This window comes from Oncorhynchus clarkii, chromosome 5 (assembly GCF_045791955.1).
Source record: "Oncorhynchus clarkii lewisi isolate Uvic-CL-2024 chromosome 5, UVic_Ocla_1.0, whole genome shotgun sequence".
Classification (NCBI taxonomy): Eukaryota; Metazoa; Chordata; class Actinopteri; order Salmoniformes; family Salmonidae; genus Oncorhynchus; species Oncorhynchus clarkii.
Window position 1 is genome coordinate 16,690,832 of NC_092151.1, and position 19,637 is coordinate 16,710,468.

Genomic DNA, 19,637 nt, shown 5'->3' on the forward strand with positions numbered 1-19,637 from the left:
TTTTTTTCATCCTTCTCCTCTAACTTCAGAGTCATAACTGGCCATTCCACAAACACCAGATTTATACACCTTCCATTTTATCCAATTTATTACAAAAAGAGCACATACAAAAAAGGATAATATACCAGCCTTGAAATAAAATGTAAATAAAAAAACAGAACAGTTTGGGTTTAGCGATGCAACTTTTAAAATCATTATTAGTAGTAGTAATAAATAAAGTACAAAATTCCACCAAATGTGAATCTAACATTTACACAATATGCTCATCCAGTTCATCAACACACTCATCATTAATGAGCTATTGCTTTAATATTAATGATAAATAGTTATATTCTCCGATAAAATCTCCTATATTGAAAAACATTGCGCAGTCACGGCTAAACAGCAGACCTTATACAAAGATGGCGGCAGCCCTATCACTGGCACGTTGAGATATTTTCTCTTTCCTTCAGTTTTTCAGATGCAAGCAGCAGCAAAATTAATTCTGTAATATTCTTTGTATATCTACAAATATTTTCACCATATACTTACATACCATTAAGAATATATTCAAACCTGAGAAAAACATGCATTTTTAGTAAGGTTGTGCTTTAAGAGATCCTCTGTCTGTTCTTGTTTTACATAGAGGATTGTGATAGGAAACATTGGATGGGTTCTGAGTGGAGGGAAGGATGGACGGTAAGACAAAATAATAAAGGAAAGGAAAAGAGGGAATAATAAGAATAATTAGTGTAGCGCAGATTAACACAGTGAAACATTTTCACAAAGATTTGTCAAATATTTCCTTCATTTGTATAATCGATAAAGTCAAATATTTCAAAGGTATTATTAGATTAGGTCAAGGTTAAACTAAAAAAAAATCCATTTCCGAGTACTCCTAAAATGCTGCTTTCTTTATTCTCATAAAGGTATCCCCCAATCAATTTGGTTAGTGAAAGCAATACGACGCTGACCACACCACCTTAAAGTTCCCACACTCCACTTATGGGGGCTAACGTCATATTTCCTTCACCTTGCAGGTTGGTCAGTGGTGACAATGAGAGAAGTGAGAGAGGAGGGAATAAGAAAGGAACAACAATATTATACAGCATTTGAACATAGCCTACAATTCATGGTGCCCGTGTAATGCAGAAGTAAGACCTCCAGATAAATATGTACCTAGTTCAGGCATGATGGCTTTCGAGTAACTGAGCGTAGGAGTTTGTGTGGCAAAAATAGTAGCTACAATCATAAGGAAATATCTCAACACTAGAAGCGAGGCACTTGTTGGGCTCAAAACTACAAGATATTTGGAAAAGAGGGAAGGAGAAATATCCCAACACAGAAAAGGAACATGCTTTTTTTTTAAGAAAGGAGAGAGGGATGAGAGGCAGAGAACTGGAAATGACAACGTATACAGTAATAATAACAATACATCTACGATCGTAACTGCTTTATGCCAGTGAGAGGGTTCCCATGTTAAAACTATGAGTGCAAAACAAGACAAATTACAAACTTAAAAACATTTCACTCCATTGCAGTTTGTCCACTACATCACAGCATAGGGATCAGAGAAAATTGCATTGAATGGAATGTAACCAAGATATCCACAGCACCACTATCCACAGCACCACATGAGAAGAGCAGGCTCGACAGCTCAGCCCGGGACAGTAAACATAACACAGCCGGCTCGGGGAGAGAGATCAAACAGCAGGTCTTTTTAGTTTAGTTTCTTCAGGAAAAATACAACTGCATGCGAAGCATTCCCATTGAATTAAAACAATGCAAAAATGCAAAAAAGAGGTAATCGTTCAATTTTTTAAAACCATTGTGTTATATCTAAATAAATAAATGATTCAATTGCAGAAAAAAAACTATATAAAATTAAATACGTACACACGATATCTACAGTTAGTAATAAATAATGATTGTTAAATACTTAAGGCATCTCAACTGACAACACCCTGTGTAAACTATGAAAACTTCCCATAAAAAACTAGACTAAAGGAGGAGTCAGTATCAACACTGGCAGTGCACAGGACAGTTAGGGTCAGTCCCAATCCGTCACAACTCATCCTTCAGTCTACAGGGCATTTAGGGTCTGTCCTAATACTTCACATCGAGTCCTCAATGCATAGTACAGGACCTGTGCCAATCCTTAAAAACCTATGTAGTGTTCATGCACATTGACTCAGACATAACATAGCAACAAAACAAAAAGGAAAGCACACACAATATCAACATTTAAAGAGTTGTTTTTTTGACAACAAAAAGTGTTCTATGACCATTATTTTGGTCCTCATTTTGACCCCAGCCCAGTCCTGTCCATATGCACTGTGGGGAGGATACTGCCCCCATCACACAACATTCTACATTGTTGTTCTAGCAATACAGCATAGCAACCAGCATAGCAACCACGAGGGGAGATCTGACACATAAAAACAAGTTCAACACACAAAGCTCCTCACTCGGTCCAAAACAGTGCGCGTTTATACCTAAATATACGGAAACCAACGCAAATGCAATAACAAAAAGAGGTTGTTGCTATATCTATCACATGTGCTTGTTCTTTAGGCAATAAGGTAAACAATAGGATTCCATTTTGTTTGCCACCAAAAAGGGACAGTATGAACACACGCTACAGGTCAGGGACAACCACTGACATCGTGCTCCCTTTTTCTTCATTTGTTTGTTTGTGTTGAGTTGATAATCACAGCTCAGATTAACTAAGTCATGCACAGACAACACCCTCCTCTGCCCTCCATTTTTTTTTTTTAACGCTAACACGACAGCCCAAGCCAACATTGAAACATGCATTTCACTACACTGTTCAGCCTTAACACCTGCGACAGGAGTGGATGGCACAGAGTCGCTGTTTTCAGGGCAGCTAACACTTCTGCTTAACCAGAAGGCCCCACATCTCACTCAGTCACTGCAGTGCATGATGGGGGATAAGTCCTACTACATTTAAAAATAATAATAATTGTATTCCTTATTTGGCTTTGTATTCTACAAGCACTCCAATCAAATCACTGTTAAGCTAACTTCTATATTACCCTTAACACACACTTGAACCTGCACTTTAAGTTTGTCACTCACGCGCAAGCATTGGTTAAACATACACTGAAACCCACACACTGGGGCAGAACACACACATTGCGGCAGGTCAAGCAATACCATAACACATTTGGTTAAAAACACTCACTAACCTCTGTATTTACTCAAAAACACACGCCACCCCATGCATTGGGGCAGGCCGACATGACAGCAGTGAAATAGTTGTATTTTGTCCGAACACTGATGGCAGCATCAGTCCCAAGCAAATGTACAACTACTGTATTGCAAAAAGTAGAAGCTGGGCGAGATCTGAACACTCAGTCCCCCTCTTATAACAAAGTGAGGGGTCAAAATACCACTGTGTCTGATGCTGCTACTGTACTACCACAAATGATCTGTAGGCAAACATGGCGACAGGGCTTTTAAGTGGTTGATTAGCTAGCTTCCTGTTGTGGCAGAATAAGCAGTGTGTGTGTGTGTATGTGTATGTGGCAGGCTGGCTGGCAAGTGGGGTTGTGTGCTTTTCACTCTGTACATTAATGTCATGGCTTTAAGAACATGCTACAAAGACACAGGAAACACACCTGCCTCCCCTAACTACAACACAACAGCAACGACACCCAACCACCAGCAAGCAACTAGTAAACCCTGTGTGCACATGTGTATATAGTATGTAATGTATGTGTGAGTGAGTGTTTGCATGTCTTTTTGCTGGGGATGTGCTTTTATTGAGAGAGAGAGAGAGAGAGAGAGAGAGAGAGAGTCAGTCTCCGGTCTCTCGTGCAGTAAGTAATCCTGGATTGGCTCAGTAAAGCGTGAGTCAGAGAGGGCTATGATGTCACGTGACGACTGGAGACATTTGGCAAAGCACCCATGTTGGGAGAGGCAGGGCCGGGTGGAAGGGAGCAGGATCCACGCCAGGGTGATTGACAGCAGCCAGACCGTCAGGCTCCACCCCTGTGACATCAGCTGTCTGGGTGGAGCTGCGTCTCGATGTCCACGCGGCAGATTGGACACTTCCTGCTGGTCGCCAGCCACTGATCCACACAGCCCTGGTGGAAGAGGTGCATGCAGGGTAAACGCCTGGACAGGTGAGACGGGAGAGAAAAGGAAGAAGGTCAATCGTCTGGTCGTCAACTCACACACTGAAAGAGAAAATATACAGTATGCACATCACACTTGTTCAGTGGGTTCTTTGAATTCCATAGGCTCCAATAGGTTAAGTGTTGCAGACATTCATTACCTGACGTCCTCTGCCTCCTCTAGCATCGACAGGCAGATGGTACATTTCTCATCCACATCAGTCTCCTCGCCCTCCTCGCCAATCTTCATATCCAGAGGCTTCCTCTGTGGACCAATCAAATGACATATCCAGATTAGAATCAGACAGGGTCAAGAGTTTTTAAAGAGACCACTAAGGCTTCAGAAGTAAGTGACTTTGCTTTTTAAAACTTTGAGTTTGTATACAGTACCGGAGGTGATTTGGAATCATGCACTCATGCAGCAGTAGCACTGTGAGACTTGTAAGTCCTCAGACCTTGAAGATGTCCTCTCGGTCTAATGGTTAATATATTCAATTCCCACTGGTTACATTTACAATATACAGGTAGCTGTAAAAATAAAGGAAACGCCAACATAAAGTGTCTTAATAGGAAGTTGGGTCACACGAGCCACAACAGCTTCAATGCACCTTGGTATAGATTCTATAAGTGTCTGGAACTTCCATCAAAATTCCATCAATTCCATCATGTTTTGTTGATGGTGGTGGAAAACACTGTCTCAGGTGCTGCTCCAGAATCTCCCATTAGTGTTCATTTGGGTTGAGATCGGGTGACAGATGGCCATGGCATATGGTTTACTTCGTTTTCATGCTCATCAAACCATTCAGTGACCTGCCCAGCATTTTTATACAAGACCCTAAGCATGATGGAATGTTAATTGCTTAATTAACTCGGGAACCACACCTGTGTGGAAGTACCTGCTTTCAATATACTTTGTATCACTCATTTACTCAAGTGTTTCTGTTATTTTGGCAGTTGCCTGTAGCTCCACTTGTGTGTGTATATTTCTAACTCAGAGAGCTGCCTCCTCACCTTCTTGTATTTGTGTGGGAAGGTGAATCTCTCTATGGTGGTCTGAACCGCTCCCCTACTGACACTTCCCAACCTGTCTTCAAGCTGCAACAGCTCCTAGGGCACAGGAGAGCAAGGCTTTAGACAGATAACGTCACTTCACCTCTGCAAAAGCAACCGGTCAGCACTGGTATGACTAGGGTAACAGAATTAAATCATGCCATTAAAGCTTAACCATAAAAACAAGTATAGTATCCATGTGTAACACAAGCAATAGCATTAATATATACTGAACAAAAATATAAACACAACATGTAAAAAGTGTTGGTCCCATGTTTCATGAGCTGAAATAAAAGATCTCAGAAATGTTCCATATGGACAAAAAGCATATTTCTCTCCAATTTTGTGCACAAATTTGTTTACAAACCTGTTAGTGAGCATTTCTCCCTCGCTAAGATAATCCAACCACCTGACAGGTGTGGCATATCAAACATCTGATTAAACAGCATGAACATTACACAAGAGCCCCTTGTGCTGGGGACAATAAAAGGCCACTCTAAAATGTGCAGTTGTGTCACACAACAATGCCACAGACGTCTCATGTTGAGGGAGCACGCAATTGTCATGCTGACTGCAGGAATGTCCACCAGAGCTGATGGTAGATAATTGAACATTCATTTCTCTACCATAAGCTGCCTCCAATGTTGTTTTAGTGAATATGGCAGTAGGCCCAACTGGCCTCACATGACTGGGCAGTGGGCTTGGCTCCCAAGTGGGTGAGCCTATGCCGTGCCAGGCCCACCCATGGCTGCCCAGTCATATGAAATCCATAGATTAGGGCCTAAATTTATTATTATTATTTAAATTGATTGATTTCCTTATATGAACTGTAACTCTGTAAAATCTTTGAAATTGTTGCTTGTTGCGTTTATATTTTTGTTCAGTACGCTGTAGATATTGGTAAAATTGATATAGAAATGGACATTTACCTCATAGCTCTCTCGTACAGCGGAAGCGTGACGTGAGGGGTTGAGGCCCTGCAGAGCCAACAGGTGAAGCTGGGGGTACGGGTAGTTTCTAATCTCATGCACAACCTGTCAAACATAAAAAAGAAGACACTTCGGTCATCAACAGTTAACAGAACTCTGTTGGAAAACACAGGACCAAGCACCGAATCATTGATGGACGAACAGACAAAGGCAGACATCACACAGAGAGTGTGAACAACACAGCAACTAAACAGGCAACATAGACAAGCAGAACAACAAAAGAACAAAGCAGAGACCAACCACAACAGCCAACAGTCATGAAAGTACCACTTGTGCAGACGAGGTGTTCCTGGGAAAGTGGTGCATTCTGGGGGATGCCGCCAGGTAATGCTGATAGTGCTGTGGAAGCTGCTGGAGCTGGTACTGTTGGTGAGAGAGGCCAGCGTCCACACTAAGGTCCCTACGAACAGACACAGAGGAGAGAGGACAAAAACCTATATTAACATCAACACAGAGTAAAATGATCACCCCTACAGGCAGGGGGAGAGACATAAACCAACACCACTAATGCCAGACAGATGGAAGGATGAAACAATGACTTATCGTCTCCAAGGCTCCCCGTTTAATTATTATTTTTTGACTCACCAGTCTGTGCCCTCGGCCAGGTAGCGCGGCTGCTGGCTGATTGGCTGGGGGATATGGAGGGGAGGGGAGTAGTCGTACCCTGAGCGAAGTCTGTGAGGGTTCAGAGGAGCACGCTCCAGAGTTCGTCTGCACAGAGGAGGCATTTCCATACATTAGCAGATGGAAATTGGAGGGGGTGTAGTGTTCTAGTGTCTGGCCAACTCAGTGCCTTAGAGGGGGTAAGTGAAAGAAACAGACAAATGTAAATGTGAGTCCAACAGAACATGCAAGTGTGTGTGGTAGTACCTGGAGTGTGGGAGGATCCTGCGGTGCTGCGCCTCTAGAAGCTGCTGCTGGATGAGGTATTGCTGGTGTAAGGCCTGAGGTAGGAACGGAGGCCCAGTAACGTCCTGGAACTGAGGGGGGGCCGGCAGGGGCGGTGGGTGGTGGGGGGCCGGGGGCTGGTGAGGGGCCAGGCCAGTCTGGGGGGGTTGGCTGGTGTGACCCAAGGGGAACTCAGCTGAGATGGGCGCCTGAGGGGCCCCTAGGTGGAAGTGTCGGCATGAGGTAGCATGGCTGTGCTGATGCCTGGTGAATTGTGCCCCTGCAGGAGATAAGTACACCCAATATGGATTCAGAAGAAGTTGACCCCAACCAATGAAGACAGAGAAGACACTCTGCCATCAGACGATACGGAGACACCAATCATATCCACAGAGAGATCAACCAATCAGCCAAGAGAACACACTCACCCAATCAGACAAGACACCAGAGAGAGTAGACAGAGTGATCACACCAAATCAGTCAGATAGTAGAGGGAGTCATCTGTCACACTCAATCAAACGTCACACAGACCAACTACACAGACAGCTCTAACAGGCAGCACAATCACACAAGGTAAAATAACAAAATAGAATAACAGAGAGCAATTAGTCAGACAAAGAGACAGGCAGACGGATCATATTCAGACAGAAACCACAACCACACACACACACACACAGACATCAAACAGTCAGAACAGAGACAGACATCAAAATCGGAAACTCAGTCAGAAACAGACACACAACAGAGAACACTCAACAGTCATGCAGATCAAATCACCAACCGCCATACAGATCACCGACACACCGTCATACAGATCACTCACACACCGTAATCATGTACAACTCTGTGTTGTTTGATTTTGTCGCACTGCTTTGCTTTATCTTGGCCAGGTCGCAGTTGTAAATGATAACTTGTTCTGGCCTACCTGGTTAAATAAAATAAATAAAAATACAGCTCACACACCGTCATACATATCAAACACACACAGCGAGAAAACAGAAAGCGACCTCACCCAGGAAGACGGAACACAAAAGAGATGAAAGACCATAGAGCGACCTCTAAGCTCCAGAGAGAGCCCAACTGTCCTGCTCATTTCCTGTCGTTCTACAGGTTCAGCTGGGAGCGAAGGGGTACACTGGGCACGATGACTGCCGTTTTGTTTTGTGGATTGAATCTCTGCTTCTGATAATATATGCTAGGTTAGATTTCAAGGTTTGATGCTGTCTTTGGTTTAAGTGGGTTTGTATAATGAATTATGAATAAGTACCCTGGTTTTAAATTGGACCTGAGCATAAGATAACAAACGTAAGATTCTCGTGCCGAGTTCCCGTGAATGGTGGCGGCACATAATGAACGTAAGATTCTCGTGCAGAGTTCCTGTGAATTGTGGCAGCACATATTTTAAAATATTCTTTAGCATGCTACTTATTCAGAGTCACTGTTGAACATCATATAAAATCTACCTGCCTCCATGTTAAAATAATATATTTTATTGTCACAAACTGAATAGGTGCAGTGAAAGGCTTTGTTTTGCAGGGTCATCTATAGTAGTACAGCACCCCTGGAGCAAATTAGGGTTAAGTGCCTTGCTCAAGGGCACAGACGGATTTTTCACCTTGTCGGCTCAGGTATTCATTACATTGACTTTTCGTTTACTGGCCCAACTCTCTAACCGCTAGGCTTCCTGCTGAGCGATGTAACTGTTGCACTATCATTAGACCTACGTGCACTAGTACTACAGGCCTCTCATTATGGAGCCTGGCATTATAGAATCAACTGCTAAAACCACCAGCCGTTTAAGGGCTGTGGGGTGCGGTTCAATAATCTAAAGTGGTTTCATCTCCTTGTCTCCTTTCCTTCATTTGCGCTGTAGTTGGTCATGTGGCCAGACGGAAGACACTCCTGAGAAAGGCACATGACAGCACGCCTGAAGTTTGCAAAAAGGCACATGAAAGACAGATCACAAGGCAAAAGATTCTGTGGTCTGTTGAGACAAAAATCAAACTCTTTGGCCTGAATGCAAAGCACCATGTCTTAGGGCTGGGCGGTATACCGTATTTTACAATATACCGGTATTGATGTATGGACCGTTTTGGATTTTTACTTTACCTTACAACTTTTTGAATGTATATATATTTTTTAAATGTCATATGCCGTGTGTAAATCCATTTCTATAGATTACTTCACTACTTGAGTTCTCTCTCAGCACTCTTTCTCCATGCCGCTTCCACACAGACCAAGCCCCGTCCCGTCACTTGAGGAGCACACTTGCGTTCAGACTGCATGGTCAATGCAGCACATGCGACAAGGATGCCGCTTCACTTAGCTTCTTAATTTAAATCCACTCCAGTTCTATATTTACACTAGTAGTTTGTATTTCTTACATCTGCAAACAGCTAGTGTGTCTTTTCCTAGCAAGTTGGACCTAAATATTTTTAGCCGCTAATGCTAATCGCAAGTTACTACATTTATTAGCTTGCTAGCCAGCTGTGTCAGCGCAAACGTAATAAGCTATACAGCCTGATAATACCAGTGATGGTGTAGACCTAAATAAGCATGTCGTTTGTGCAACAGTATCTACTAAATTAAAGAGGAAAATACAAAGCATTAATGTTAGCAACATGAAGTAGCTAAGAGAAAACAAAACGTAGCCAAAGATTATAGGGTCCCCTAGGAAACAACACTTTGGTTCCTACCCTGTGACAATAACTCCTCCCTGGCATTTTAATTAGTTGGCATGTCAAACACTGTATTCAAAATACACACTATTAAATTCTAACTATAGAATATTCATTATATTTCTAGGATTCTAAAAGTTCACCCAAGTGTTGTGCTCTAAATCGCAAGTCAAATCACAATTGCAACATCGTGCAGCCCTACGTGGCAGTGTGGAAATGATCTCAAATGATTGCAGGGAATTCAGAAATGTATGAAAATGCTGAAGATTATTTTAGGTTTAAGTTTAATTGAACAGTTTAAAACAAAATCAGAATAGAGAAAAACCTATTGAAATCACTTACAATGTATGTGTTGCCAACCTAGGGTCACGCACCACTCATAAAGCAAAAGGTAAATAAATAAACATTTCAAATAGTCAATATTGTAAAAAAAAATAATACAATATGACATTTTGGTCATGTCGCCCAGCCCTACTATGTCTGGAGAAAACCAAGCACAGCTCTTCACCCTTCTAACACCATCCCTACTGTGAAGCATGGTGATGGCAGCATCATGCTATGGGGATGCTTTTCAGTGGCAGGGACTGGGAGACTAGTAAAGTTAGAGAGAACAATGAATGGAGCCAAATCTGCTGAGTTCTGTTATCAGAGGGCAAACAGACTGGGGCGAAGATTTACATTCCAACAGGACAATGAATTCAAGCATACAGTCAAAGCAACGGTGTAATGGATTCAGAACAAGAACGTGAAAGTATTTGAGTGGCCCAGGAAAATCAGACTTGAATCCTATTGAAAATCTGTGGAAAGACTTGAAGATTGCTGTTCACTACCACACCCCATCTAACTTTACAGAGATTGAGAAATTCTGCTAGGAAGAAATGGGAGAAAATCCCCAAATCCAGATGTGTAAAGCTGATAGACATACCCAAGACGACTCAAAGCTGTAACCGCCACCCAAGGTGCTTCTACAAAGTATTGACTCAGGGGTGTGAATAGTTTTGTAAATTAAATGTTTCTGTATTTCATTTTCAATAAATTTGCTAACATTTTTCAAAAACATGTTTTCACTTTGTCATGATGGTGTATTGTGTGTAGATGGGTGGGAAGAAAAATCTATTTAATCCATTTAGAATTCAGGCTGTAACAAAAGATGGAATAAGTCAAGGTGTATGAACTTTCTAAAGGCACTGTATATTCCTCATGTACCAACCCTGGGTTAGGGCTGCCTCTCGGTCTATGGAAGAAGGAGTAGTGAGTGAAGCTCTGGCCAACCTGCTGAATCAGCATGGTGCTGGGTCGCAGCCAAACAATCAATATCCATTACGCCCAGAGGAGGGAAGTGTGAGGAGGGGGAGGCACTGCAGCTGCTCCTTTAACTCCAGTTATAGTCTACCAGCTGTCTGCGCAGGGGGACAGACACCAAGGTCTGGGGGGGCTGGGATGGCTCTCATCTTTAAGACATGCAGACAGGCCTCATGTGAAAAGCACAACCCCACAGACTGTGACTATGAATGGCCAGGCTCCATGTATAGACATCTTTAGTGCCATCCTAGTTAAAGTAAACTGTGTTTTTTTTTTTATCACTGTGATAGAATGCTACTACTAAAATCCATAATAATAAGTGGCTTGTAAAACAGCTATGCAATGTTGTTCTAATTTGATGCAGAGACAAGAGCGTAATCATCATCTTTACTGTTTGGAAGGGAATTTCCAGTAACACTGCCTTTGTAATGTTTAAAAAATATATTAAAAAAAATATTATGTAACCTTTAACTAGGCAAGTCAGTTAAGAACAAATTCTTATTTACAATGACGGCTACCGGGGTACAGTGGGTTGACTGCCTTGTTCAGGGGCAGAACGACCGATTTTTATGTCAGCTCAGGGATTCGGCAACCTTTGGTTACTGGCCTACCACTAACCACTAAGCTACCTGCATTACATGTCTACGTAATGATTACAATAAGTAGAGGTTCTAAACGCTCTATGGGTTCATTTTTAGCTGATGATTAGATATTTTTGTAAGAAATTACACTTACTTAAATACATTTCTTTGATATAGTGGTTATTCAATTACAATCCGGAGGGTACTTCAGAACAACTCTAAATTTGGTCATCATTCCTTTTTTCCCCTTTGTACATCATAGCCTACGTAATTCAAAGCAGTGCGACTGTTCAAGTCACAAACCCGTGGAGACAGATTCTGCTTGGTTATTCTTTTGCTACAGTAGATATTGCCTTGAGACATAAGAACCCTAGTGGACCTCAGATCCATAAGAGGAGAAATTGTGTTTGCTGGCTGAGGAAGTAGAGCAGAAAAACATAAAAAATTGTCTTCTGGTTTTGGTGGACCACAGGATGCCGTTTCACTCCGTTCTGTCGCAATGTTTTACGTCACTGTTGTGCAAAGATACAGGGACCCCAATAACAAATGGGTTAAACAGACCCTACTAACAAAGAAGAATCAATCATATATGTTTTCCCCATTCATATAGGCAGTTAACCCACTGTTCCTCGGAAGGCCATCATTGTAAATAAAAAAAATGTTCTTAACTGACTTACCTAGTTAAATAAAATGAAAATAATAACAAGGTGGAAACTATCAGTGCTATGATGATTATAATCATAAATGGACCATAGAAGGACTATAAAATAGCATATCAAATAGGCCTTATTCGGCACACATTGCACCTCTCACAGCATCTGCAGCATAGTCTCTCTCAGCGCTGAGCTCGGGCTGTAAAATCTCCTGACTGGTGCATATCTGAGCTTTCAGCCCCTCCAGAGAAGCATGTGCACACATACAGCCAGCCCCTCCCCACAGTGCGGCATGTCTCCCCCGTTTGACTGACAGGCATGTAGCCCTGCCCACCCATGACTGCAGCAGTCTGACCCGGCTGTCTCTGCAGTTTTATAATCACTGCTACTATTCTCCCCAACATAATCCTCATCTACACTACACACCCCATTCCATCGGTAGCATGAGCATCCCATTACTTTACAATGCACGAATAGGGGAGGGGACGAGGTAATGTGTAGGCTAAGCAGTGCAGTAGCTATCAACCAATCCTGAAGGATTTAGTATGGTCGGCCTATCCGGCAGTATGACATTGGTTTGAGGGGGTAGCTAAGAAAAAACCTTATGAATCTTTTGGGTTATTTATTTGCATAAGTCATTATGGATAGGTGTCCCGTGCTTAATATAGTAAAATAAGGCACTCGTATTAATGGTATGTGTACCATTTCATCTCATGATTAGAACGCAAATGTAAAACGAAATATAAAGCAGCTGCTTGCATGGAACACTACAGCAGTGTTGAATAATGTATGCCATTGACTGCCTAATATAACCTTGTAAGTATTTGAAGAATAAGGCGCTGACAATAGCCTTTATCTGCGTGCTCTAGGTAGGAAGGCTATGAACCTTAGCCAGACATCTTAGTACAAGCAACTGTCATAGAAAGTCTCTCCTCACAAGAACATGAGATAGTTGTGATGTGACTACACATCACAACTATCTTAAGATGAATGCACTAATTGTAAGCTGCTCTGGATAAGATCATCATCTAAGTGACTAAAATGTAAATGTAATGAAGGCAGTCTTGAGTATGCATGCTCTGTACAATAAATGGAGTCTTATTGAACACAGACCAAATTGAACACAATCTAGCATACTTTTATTATCAATAAACAAATAGGCCTAGCCCACAAACTTTCTCCCCGTACAAATGTTTTGCCATATTCTAAATCACACTTATTTAGGCTAATTACATCAGTGTGTTAAAGTGATACACCCACAAAGAAGTCTGCCGAAGACATAGCAAAGAGGTACCAATGACACTCACTAAGGTGTAATGCTGGTCACAGACTTAATCTATCTTAGTAGGGTTTATGCAATGTATTTTACTGTCTATTTTACTGTAAATTGTATTGATATGTTCAAATCCACTTGGAATACAGTTTGATTCAAAATACAGGCAGAGAAAGTTGTTTTGCTAATTGAGTTCTGTTTGCTGCTGATTGATCTAGGTCATCTAAACAGCTAGGTGCCATTCCATAATGAACCAAAGGAGAATATGCATCTAAGTGCATACAGTGGGGCAAAAAAGTATTTAGTCAGCCACCAATTGTGCAAGTTCTCCCACTTAAAAAGATGAGGCCTGTAATTTATCATCATAGGTACACTTCAACTATGACAGACAAAATTAGAAGAAAATAAATCCAGAAAATCACATTGTAGGATTTTTAATGAATTTATTTGCAAATGATGGTGGAAAAATAGGTATTTGGTCACCTACAAACAAGCAAGATTTCTGGCTCTCACAGACCTGTAACTTCTTCTTTAAGGAGGCTCCTCTGTCCTCCACTCATTATCTGTATTAATGGCACCTGTTTGAACTTGTTATCAGTATAAAAGACACCTGTCCACAACCTCGAACAGTCACACTCCAAACTCCACTATGGCCAAGACCAAAGAGCTGTCAAAGGACACCAGAAACAAAATTGTAGACCTGCACCAGGCTGGGAAGACTGAATCTGCAATAGGTAAGCAGCTTGGTTTGAAGAAATCAACTGTGGGAGCAATTATTAGGAAATGGAAGACATACAAGACCACTGATAATCTCCCTCGATCTGGGGCTCCACGCAAGATCTCACCCCGTGGGGTCAAAATGATCACAAGAACGGTGAGCAAAAATCCCAGAACCACACGGGGGGACCTAATGAATGACCTGCAGAGAGCTGGGACCAAAGTAACAAAGCCTACCATCAGTAACACACTACGCCGACAGGGACTCAAATCCTACAGTGCCAGACGTGTCCCCCTGCTTAAGCCAGTACATGTCCAGGCCCGTCTGAAGTTTGCTAGAGAGCATTTGGATGATCCAGAAGAAGATTGGGAGAATGTCATATGGTCAGATGAAACCAAAATATAACTTTTTGGTAAAAACTCAACTCATCGTGTTTGGAGGACAACGAATGCTGAGTTGCATCCAAAGAACACCATACCTACTGTGAAGCATGGGGGTGGAAACATCATGCCTCGGGGCTGTTTTTCTGCAAAGGGACCAGGACGACTGAATGGGGCCATGTATCATGAGACTTTGAGTGAAAACCTCCTTCCATCAGCAAGGGCATTGAAGATGAAACATGGCTGGGTCTTTCAGCATGACAATGATCCCAAACACACCGCCCGGGCAACGAAGGAGTGGCTTCGTAAGAAACATTTCAAGGTCCTGGAGTGGCCTAGCCAGTCTCAACCCCATATAACATTTTTGGAGGGAGTTGAAAGTCCATGTTGCCCAGCAACAGCACCAAAACATCACTGCTCTAGAGGAGATCTGCATGGAGGAATGGGCCAAATTACCAGCAACAGTGTGTGAAAACCTTGAAGACTTACAGAAAACATTTGACCTCACCCTTTGTTGGCAATGACAATATAACAAAGTATTGAGATAACTTTTGTTATTGACCAAATACTTATTTTTCCACCATAATTTGCAAATAAACTCATTAAAAATCCTACAACGTGATTTTCTGGATTTTTTTTCTTCTCATTTTGTCTGTCATAGTTGAAGTGTACCTATGATGAAAATTACAGGCCTCATCTTTTTAAGGGGGATAACTTGCACAATTGGTGGCTGACTAAATACTTTTTTGCCCCACTGTATATGTCAAGGTAAAGAAGTGGCGAAGTATTGCTGTCAATAAACCTTTTACTTGCTAGTTTTGAGATATAAAACAAACTTATAGGCTAGACTATATGTAACATTCAAATGCCCTGTGTTTACCCACTCTGTATAGCTATTGAATGGCTGGTGCCACTTCTGTCAAGACACTTCAAGAACAACATAGTAAACAGAACCGACATAGCATTTATATCAGTGTTTAATGTTGTGTGTTATGTCGAGGGACTTCAAGCATTCAGCCTCACAACAAAACCCCAAATCTCCCATCCTGGTCAGTATCTGAAAGACGCCAATTCAAGACTAATATTTCACAAAAAATGTAAAGCCAAATTCGTCAGTTGCGTGTGACACTGTGAATAATACTTTCTTAACCCGACAGCGACAATGTTAACTTTACTAAAACCGAGACAGGCGGAAAGGATGAAAAGAGGAGCAAGTTTTGGTCACTACTACTATAGTATAGAAGCAATGTTGACAAGAGACTTAAATACAGATGGAATGTGTATTGATTGGGGGGGGGGGGGGGGGGGGGGGTGTTGACTGTATGGTTCCTACATTAATCACTGCCTCCCATGTCTCAGTCAAAATTAATTTTCCCAGCAGGACAAGAGATTTGGCTGTCCCTAATCCTATGATTGGGACTCGGGAGAGAGAAGCACCTTAAAGTGCCTCTGCAAAGAGAGATGAGAGCACTGAGAGGTAGAGGGGGGACTGCCTCAGTGACAGCACGGTGGGGTGGAAACACACATGGAAATCAGCAAAAAGCACACTGAAGGTTAGGAAAAATACTAGAAGTCTTTATTGGAAAATATTAGTATGTGTGGCACTGTGTGATAATAGTAATAATGCAACTACATGCAAATAATGACCAAAGGCAAGGCCTGACCATGCTCTGTAGGATTAACAGAACAGAAGCAGCATCCAATGAGTAGATGTGTATGCTACAGCACATTTCAGTACAGCAGGGACATCTCTACACAAAGATTACATTGTAATCTGCTGTTCAATGTGAAAACATAAACAGAATTTTAAAAATGATCATGCATTAGGTTCTAATACAAGAACATAAGGTAGAGAGAAAGCACAACCAAAGAATAAAGACACTTTGATTCTAAAAGGAGTTCTACAGCAGTGCGTGATATACACATCCCTGTAAAATGGATAGCATTATGTGGAGGTGTGTAAGATACTGGGGAGTTTGGCATGATAGTGGATCACAAAACGAATTTTAAACGGCGAGTTGAGTTAAGACTCGTAGATTCGCAGTGACAAACTAAATGGGTTAATTAAATTAGATGAAACAATGGCTCGTACACATGGTTAGGATTACGACTGGCCGTTTAGCCACTAGAACAGGTGCAATGGACCATCAAAGGTGGCAATTTCAGATCGTTTGAGAAATAAAGACACGCAAATTAGAATGCAGATATATTGCAGCCAGTTACTGTCCAATTGGTTTAAATGTGATTAGGATGATAGCATTTGGGAGGGGGAATGAATGTGATTTATGTTTCAAACAGGCCATCAGATATGGAAGTGGTACAATGCACCTTTGATTGAAGGGGGATGACTGGAGACAGCAATCCACAAGTTCTATCAAGCCTGGCTATAATCGAATCGGGGGCCAAGGGGTCAAAATGTATCCACTTTACAGAAATTTACAGCAGAATGTAGTCTATCCACACTGAATGGGAAAATCACAACGACATTTTATAGTAATAGGCCTAATGCTACAATGGATTATGTACTAAAGAGCAACATGACAGTTTAAATAAAGACAAACTGTTTTCTAGAGAAGGTGTTATTCTTTAGTCTGTTACACAGAAGGATACGGTATGAGTGGGAGAACTCGGGTTTTAATGCCAATGTCGTCTTCAGATGGAAAGAGGAAATGAGGAAGGGGTTCACAATACAGCTAGATGCAGAGAACAGGCAGAGGCTACAGCAGACAGCAGCAGATGATCGTTAGCTACACAATGAAGGGGACAAAGGTCTGAGAAATGCGGAATGTAGCGCCAGCCTCGATACTATGGAACAGGAAAAAAGAACACAAATAAAAGCACAATGAAATCATTGGTGCTACTGCATGTATTTTAAAATGCACGTTCATATTAGTCTAATTATATAATCAGCACATATAGCCTTTTGCTGCATATATGGAGGATGTTATTTTGGTCAATTTGGGTAGTATGGTGTTTGCAATCGAGCAAAACAAAAGGCGGTCAGTTGTGCTCATGTTTTCCCTTGAACATATTGCTAGATAGTCTCAAAATAGAGATGGGGTTTGGTTTCGGGTTTGAGACAAGAAAAACAATTTTCCAAACCTACGGGATAGTGTTCTTGACCGTACTATATGTTCCTAATAAGAAAACGCGTCGTAGGCTGCATCACATTTTAACCCACCTGACCAGCTCCTATTGCCACGTTCAATTAGTAATTTTAGGGCGTTCATCGCAAAATTAAAAATGTATATAAATATACATGGATTTAGCCGATATTTAAAAAAAGTACAGCCTCAACCAATAACACATCTAGCTACAGAACAGATTCGCTGAAGGCAACAACTAACCCACCCCACACACCATGTTGTCAAGACTCGAGCCTCGCCAACACCAAAATGGATAAACAATTGATGTCACTGATGTCATGTTCGCTAACCAGCTGTTAGGTCAGATTAAAAACACACAGTTGTTACGGTATTAGTAGAGGGTGAAAAATATAATTAACCGTTAGTGGGACAAACGAAGCCACTAGCTAGTTAGCTAACGTTACATCCAAAATGACGATATTCTACGGACTACGCGCGCGTCTATAACCAAAATATTAGCCTGTCCAGATAAACTAGCTAGCTGTCTTGTTCAGCTAGTTACCATTTTGTTTAGTTGCCTTGAGAAGATAACGTTTGACAATAATACGTGCAAGGTAGAACGGATGACAAAACATTAAACGTTACTAATTCGTTATAGCTGTATTAGCTACATAGCTAACTATTTTACATATGTCGTTTGACATGGTTCGATTACAACCTTCACTGCAAACCCGGATTTTATTCGCTCGAGCGCAGCTGACTGGCCGTCTGGTTAGCTCAGCAGCTAGCTTTCTGGACAGCTAGCATTATTAGCTTGGCCATTGCAGATGACAGCTAGTTAGCTTTAATATTTACATATATAGGAACGAGAAGAGACAAAAAATGGATAGAATAAAGAAATAACTTTACCTCTATTTCTTACAGAGCCAAATACGGGAAGAACCAAATATCCGACATGTACTAACACCATCCTGGCTCCCTTTGTTGTATCACTAGCCTGTGAGACAGATGGTCCATGGAAATGGTCCCTTCCAATCCCTGCACATTCAAACGGGACAGCCTTCTCAGCTGCATCTCAGACAAAGACCGAATGAACCAATCAATGAACACCTCTGTTCGGAAGCCTTTTCATGTGGCACCCGGGACAGCCAATCAGATTAGCGACCAGTCTTTCGCAAATAAACGGAACGTTTTATCGACGCCCAGTCTAGTCTATCAAGCTCAGATCCAGTGTTGAATATCATTGCATTTATTTCATACCAATACAACTTACTGTGAAAAATGTATCGATTTTGCAATGTTCCTATACCCCAGGACTTGTTTGTTGTAGGTATATTGTAAGCAAGGCTATGACAGAATGATAAATTGTCATGCCATGGCATCCTGGCAAGACTCAAGTCTGCAACACCAGAATTAAGACAGGAGCTGAGCAGAGGTGCATACTACAATGCAGGATCAGTGAGGATCAGTGGGGCCTAGTGGTTAGAGCGTTGGACTAATAACCGGAAGGTTTCAAGTTCAAACCCCCGAGCTGACAAGGTACACATCTACCCCTGAACAGGCAGTTTAACCGTCATTTAGGCCGTCATTGAAAATAAGAATTTGTTCTTAACTGACTTGCCTAGTAAAACAAAAGTTAGCAAGCTAACTTTGAATAAGCAACCAGAAATAAGATTTTATGGTACACAAAAAAAAGCTACATTTAGATACGTATTTTTTTAATACATATTATTTCACCTTTATTTAACCAGGTAGGCAATCATACCATGCCCATTTCCATCCTATATCAGAATACTTAGGCATGATCCTGCTTTGTAGAATACTCTCAGGTCTGACATGGGAACAGATGGAGAAGGGAGGTGGAGGGGTCATTAAACTCAGCCCCATATGTCACTCTCTACTCAGTGGTAACCCTTAGGCC

The 19,637-nt window shown here is 41.6% G+C and overlaps 1 protein-coding gene across 2 annotated transcripts; it reads right to left on the reverse strand.

Moving 5' to 3' along the window:
• Positions 1–70: 70 nt before the first annotated feature.
• LOC139408457 (E3 ubiquitin-protein ligase ARK2C-like) lies at positions 71–18,745 on the reverse strand. Of its 2 annotated transcripts, none has more exons than XM_071152374.1 (8): positions 18,626–18,745; positions 7,028–7,325; positions 6,743–6,868; positions 6,425–6,557; positions 6,098–6,202; positions 5,130–5,225; positions 4,280–4,383; positions 71–4,119 (listed from the first exon to the last, which is right to left on the reverse strand). In XM_071152374.1, the coding sequence occupies exons 1-8, from the start codon at positions 18,684–18,686 to the stop codon at positions 4,002–4,004; spliced, it is 1,041 nt and encodes a 346-aa protein (XP_071008475.1). In that variant the 5' UTR covers positions 18,687–18,745; the 3' UTR covers positions 71–4,001. The 2 variants fall into 2 exon arrangements, with proteins under 2 accessions (XP_071008475.1, XP_071008476.1); XM_071152375.1 differs by having other exon boundaries at positions 1,338–4,119; positions 5,130–5,222.
• Between the last annotated feature and the right edge of the window lie 892 nt (positions 18,746–19,637).

Coding starts and splice junctions, on each gene's coding strand:
- LOC139408457 (XM_071152374.1), bottom strand. CDS start 18,686: ATGGTGTTAGTACATGTCGGATATTTGGTTCTTCCCGTATTTGGCTCT. Junction 6,869..7,027: donor AGGATCCTCCCACACTCCAG/GTACTACCACAC, acceptor TCCTCTGTGCAG/ACGAACTCTGGAGCGTGCTC. Junction 4,120..4,279: donor GAGGAGGCAGAGGACGTCAG/GTAATGAATGTC, acceptor TCACCTGTCCAG/GCGTTTACCCTGCATGCACC.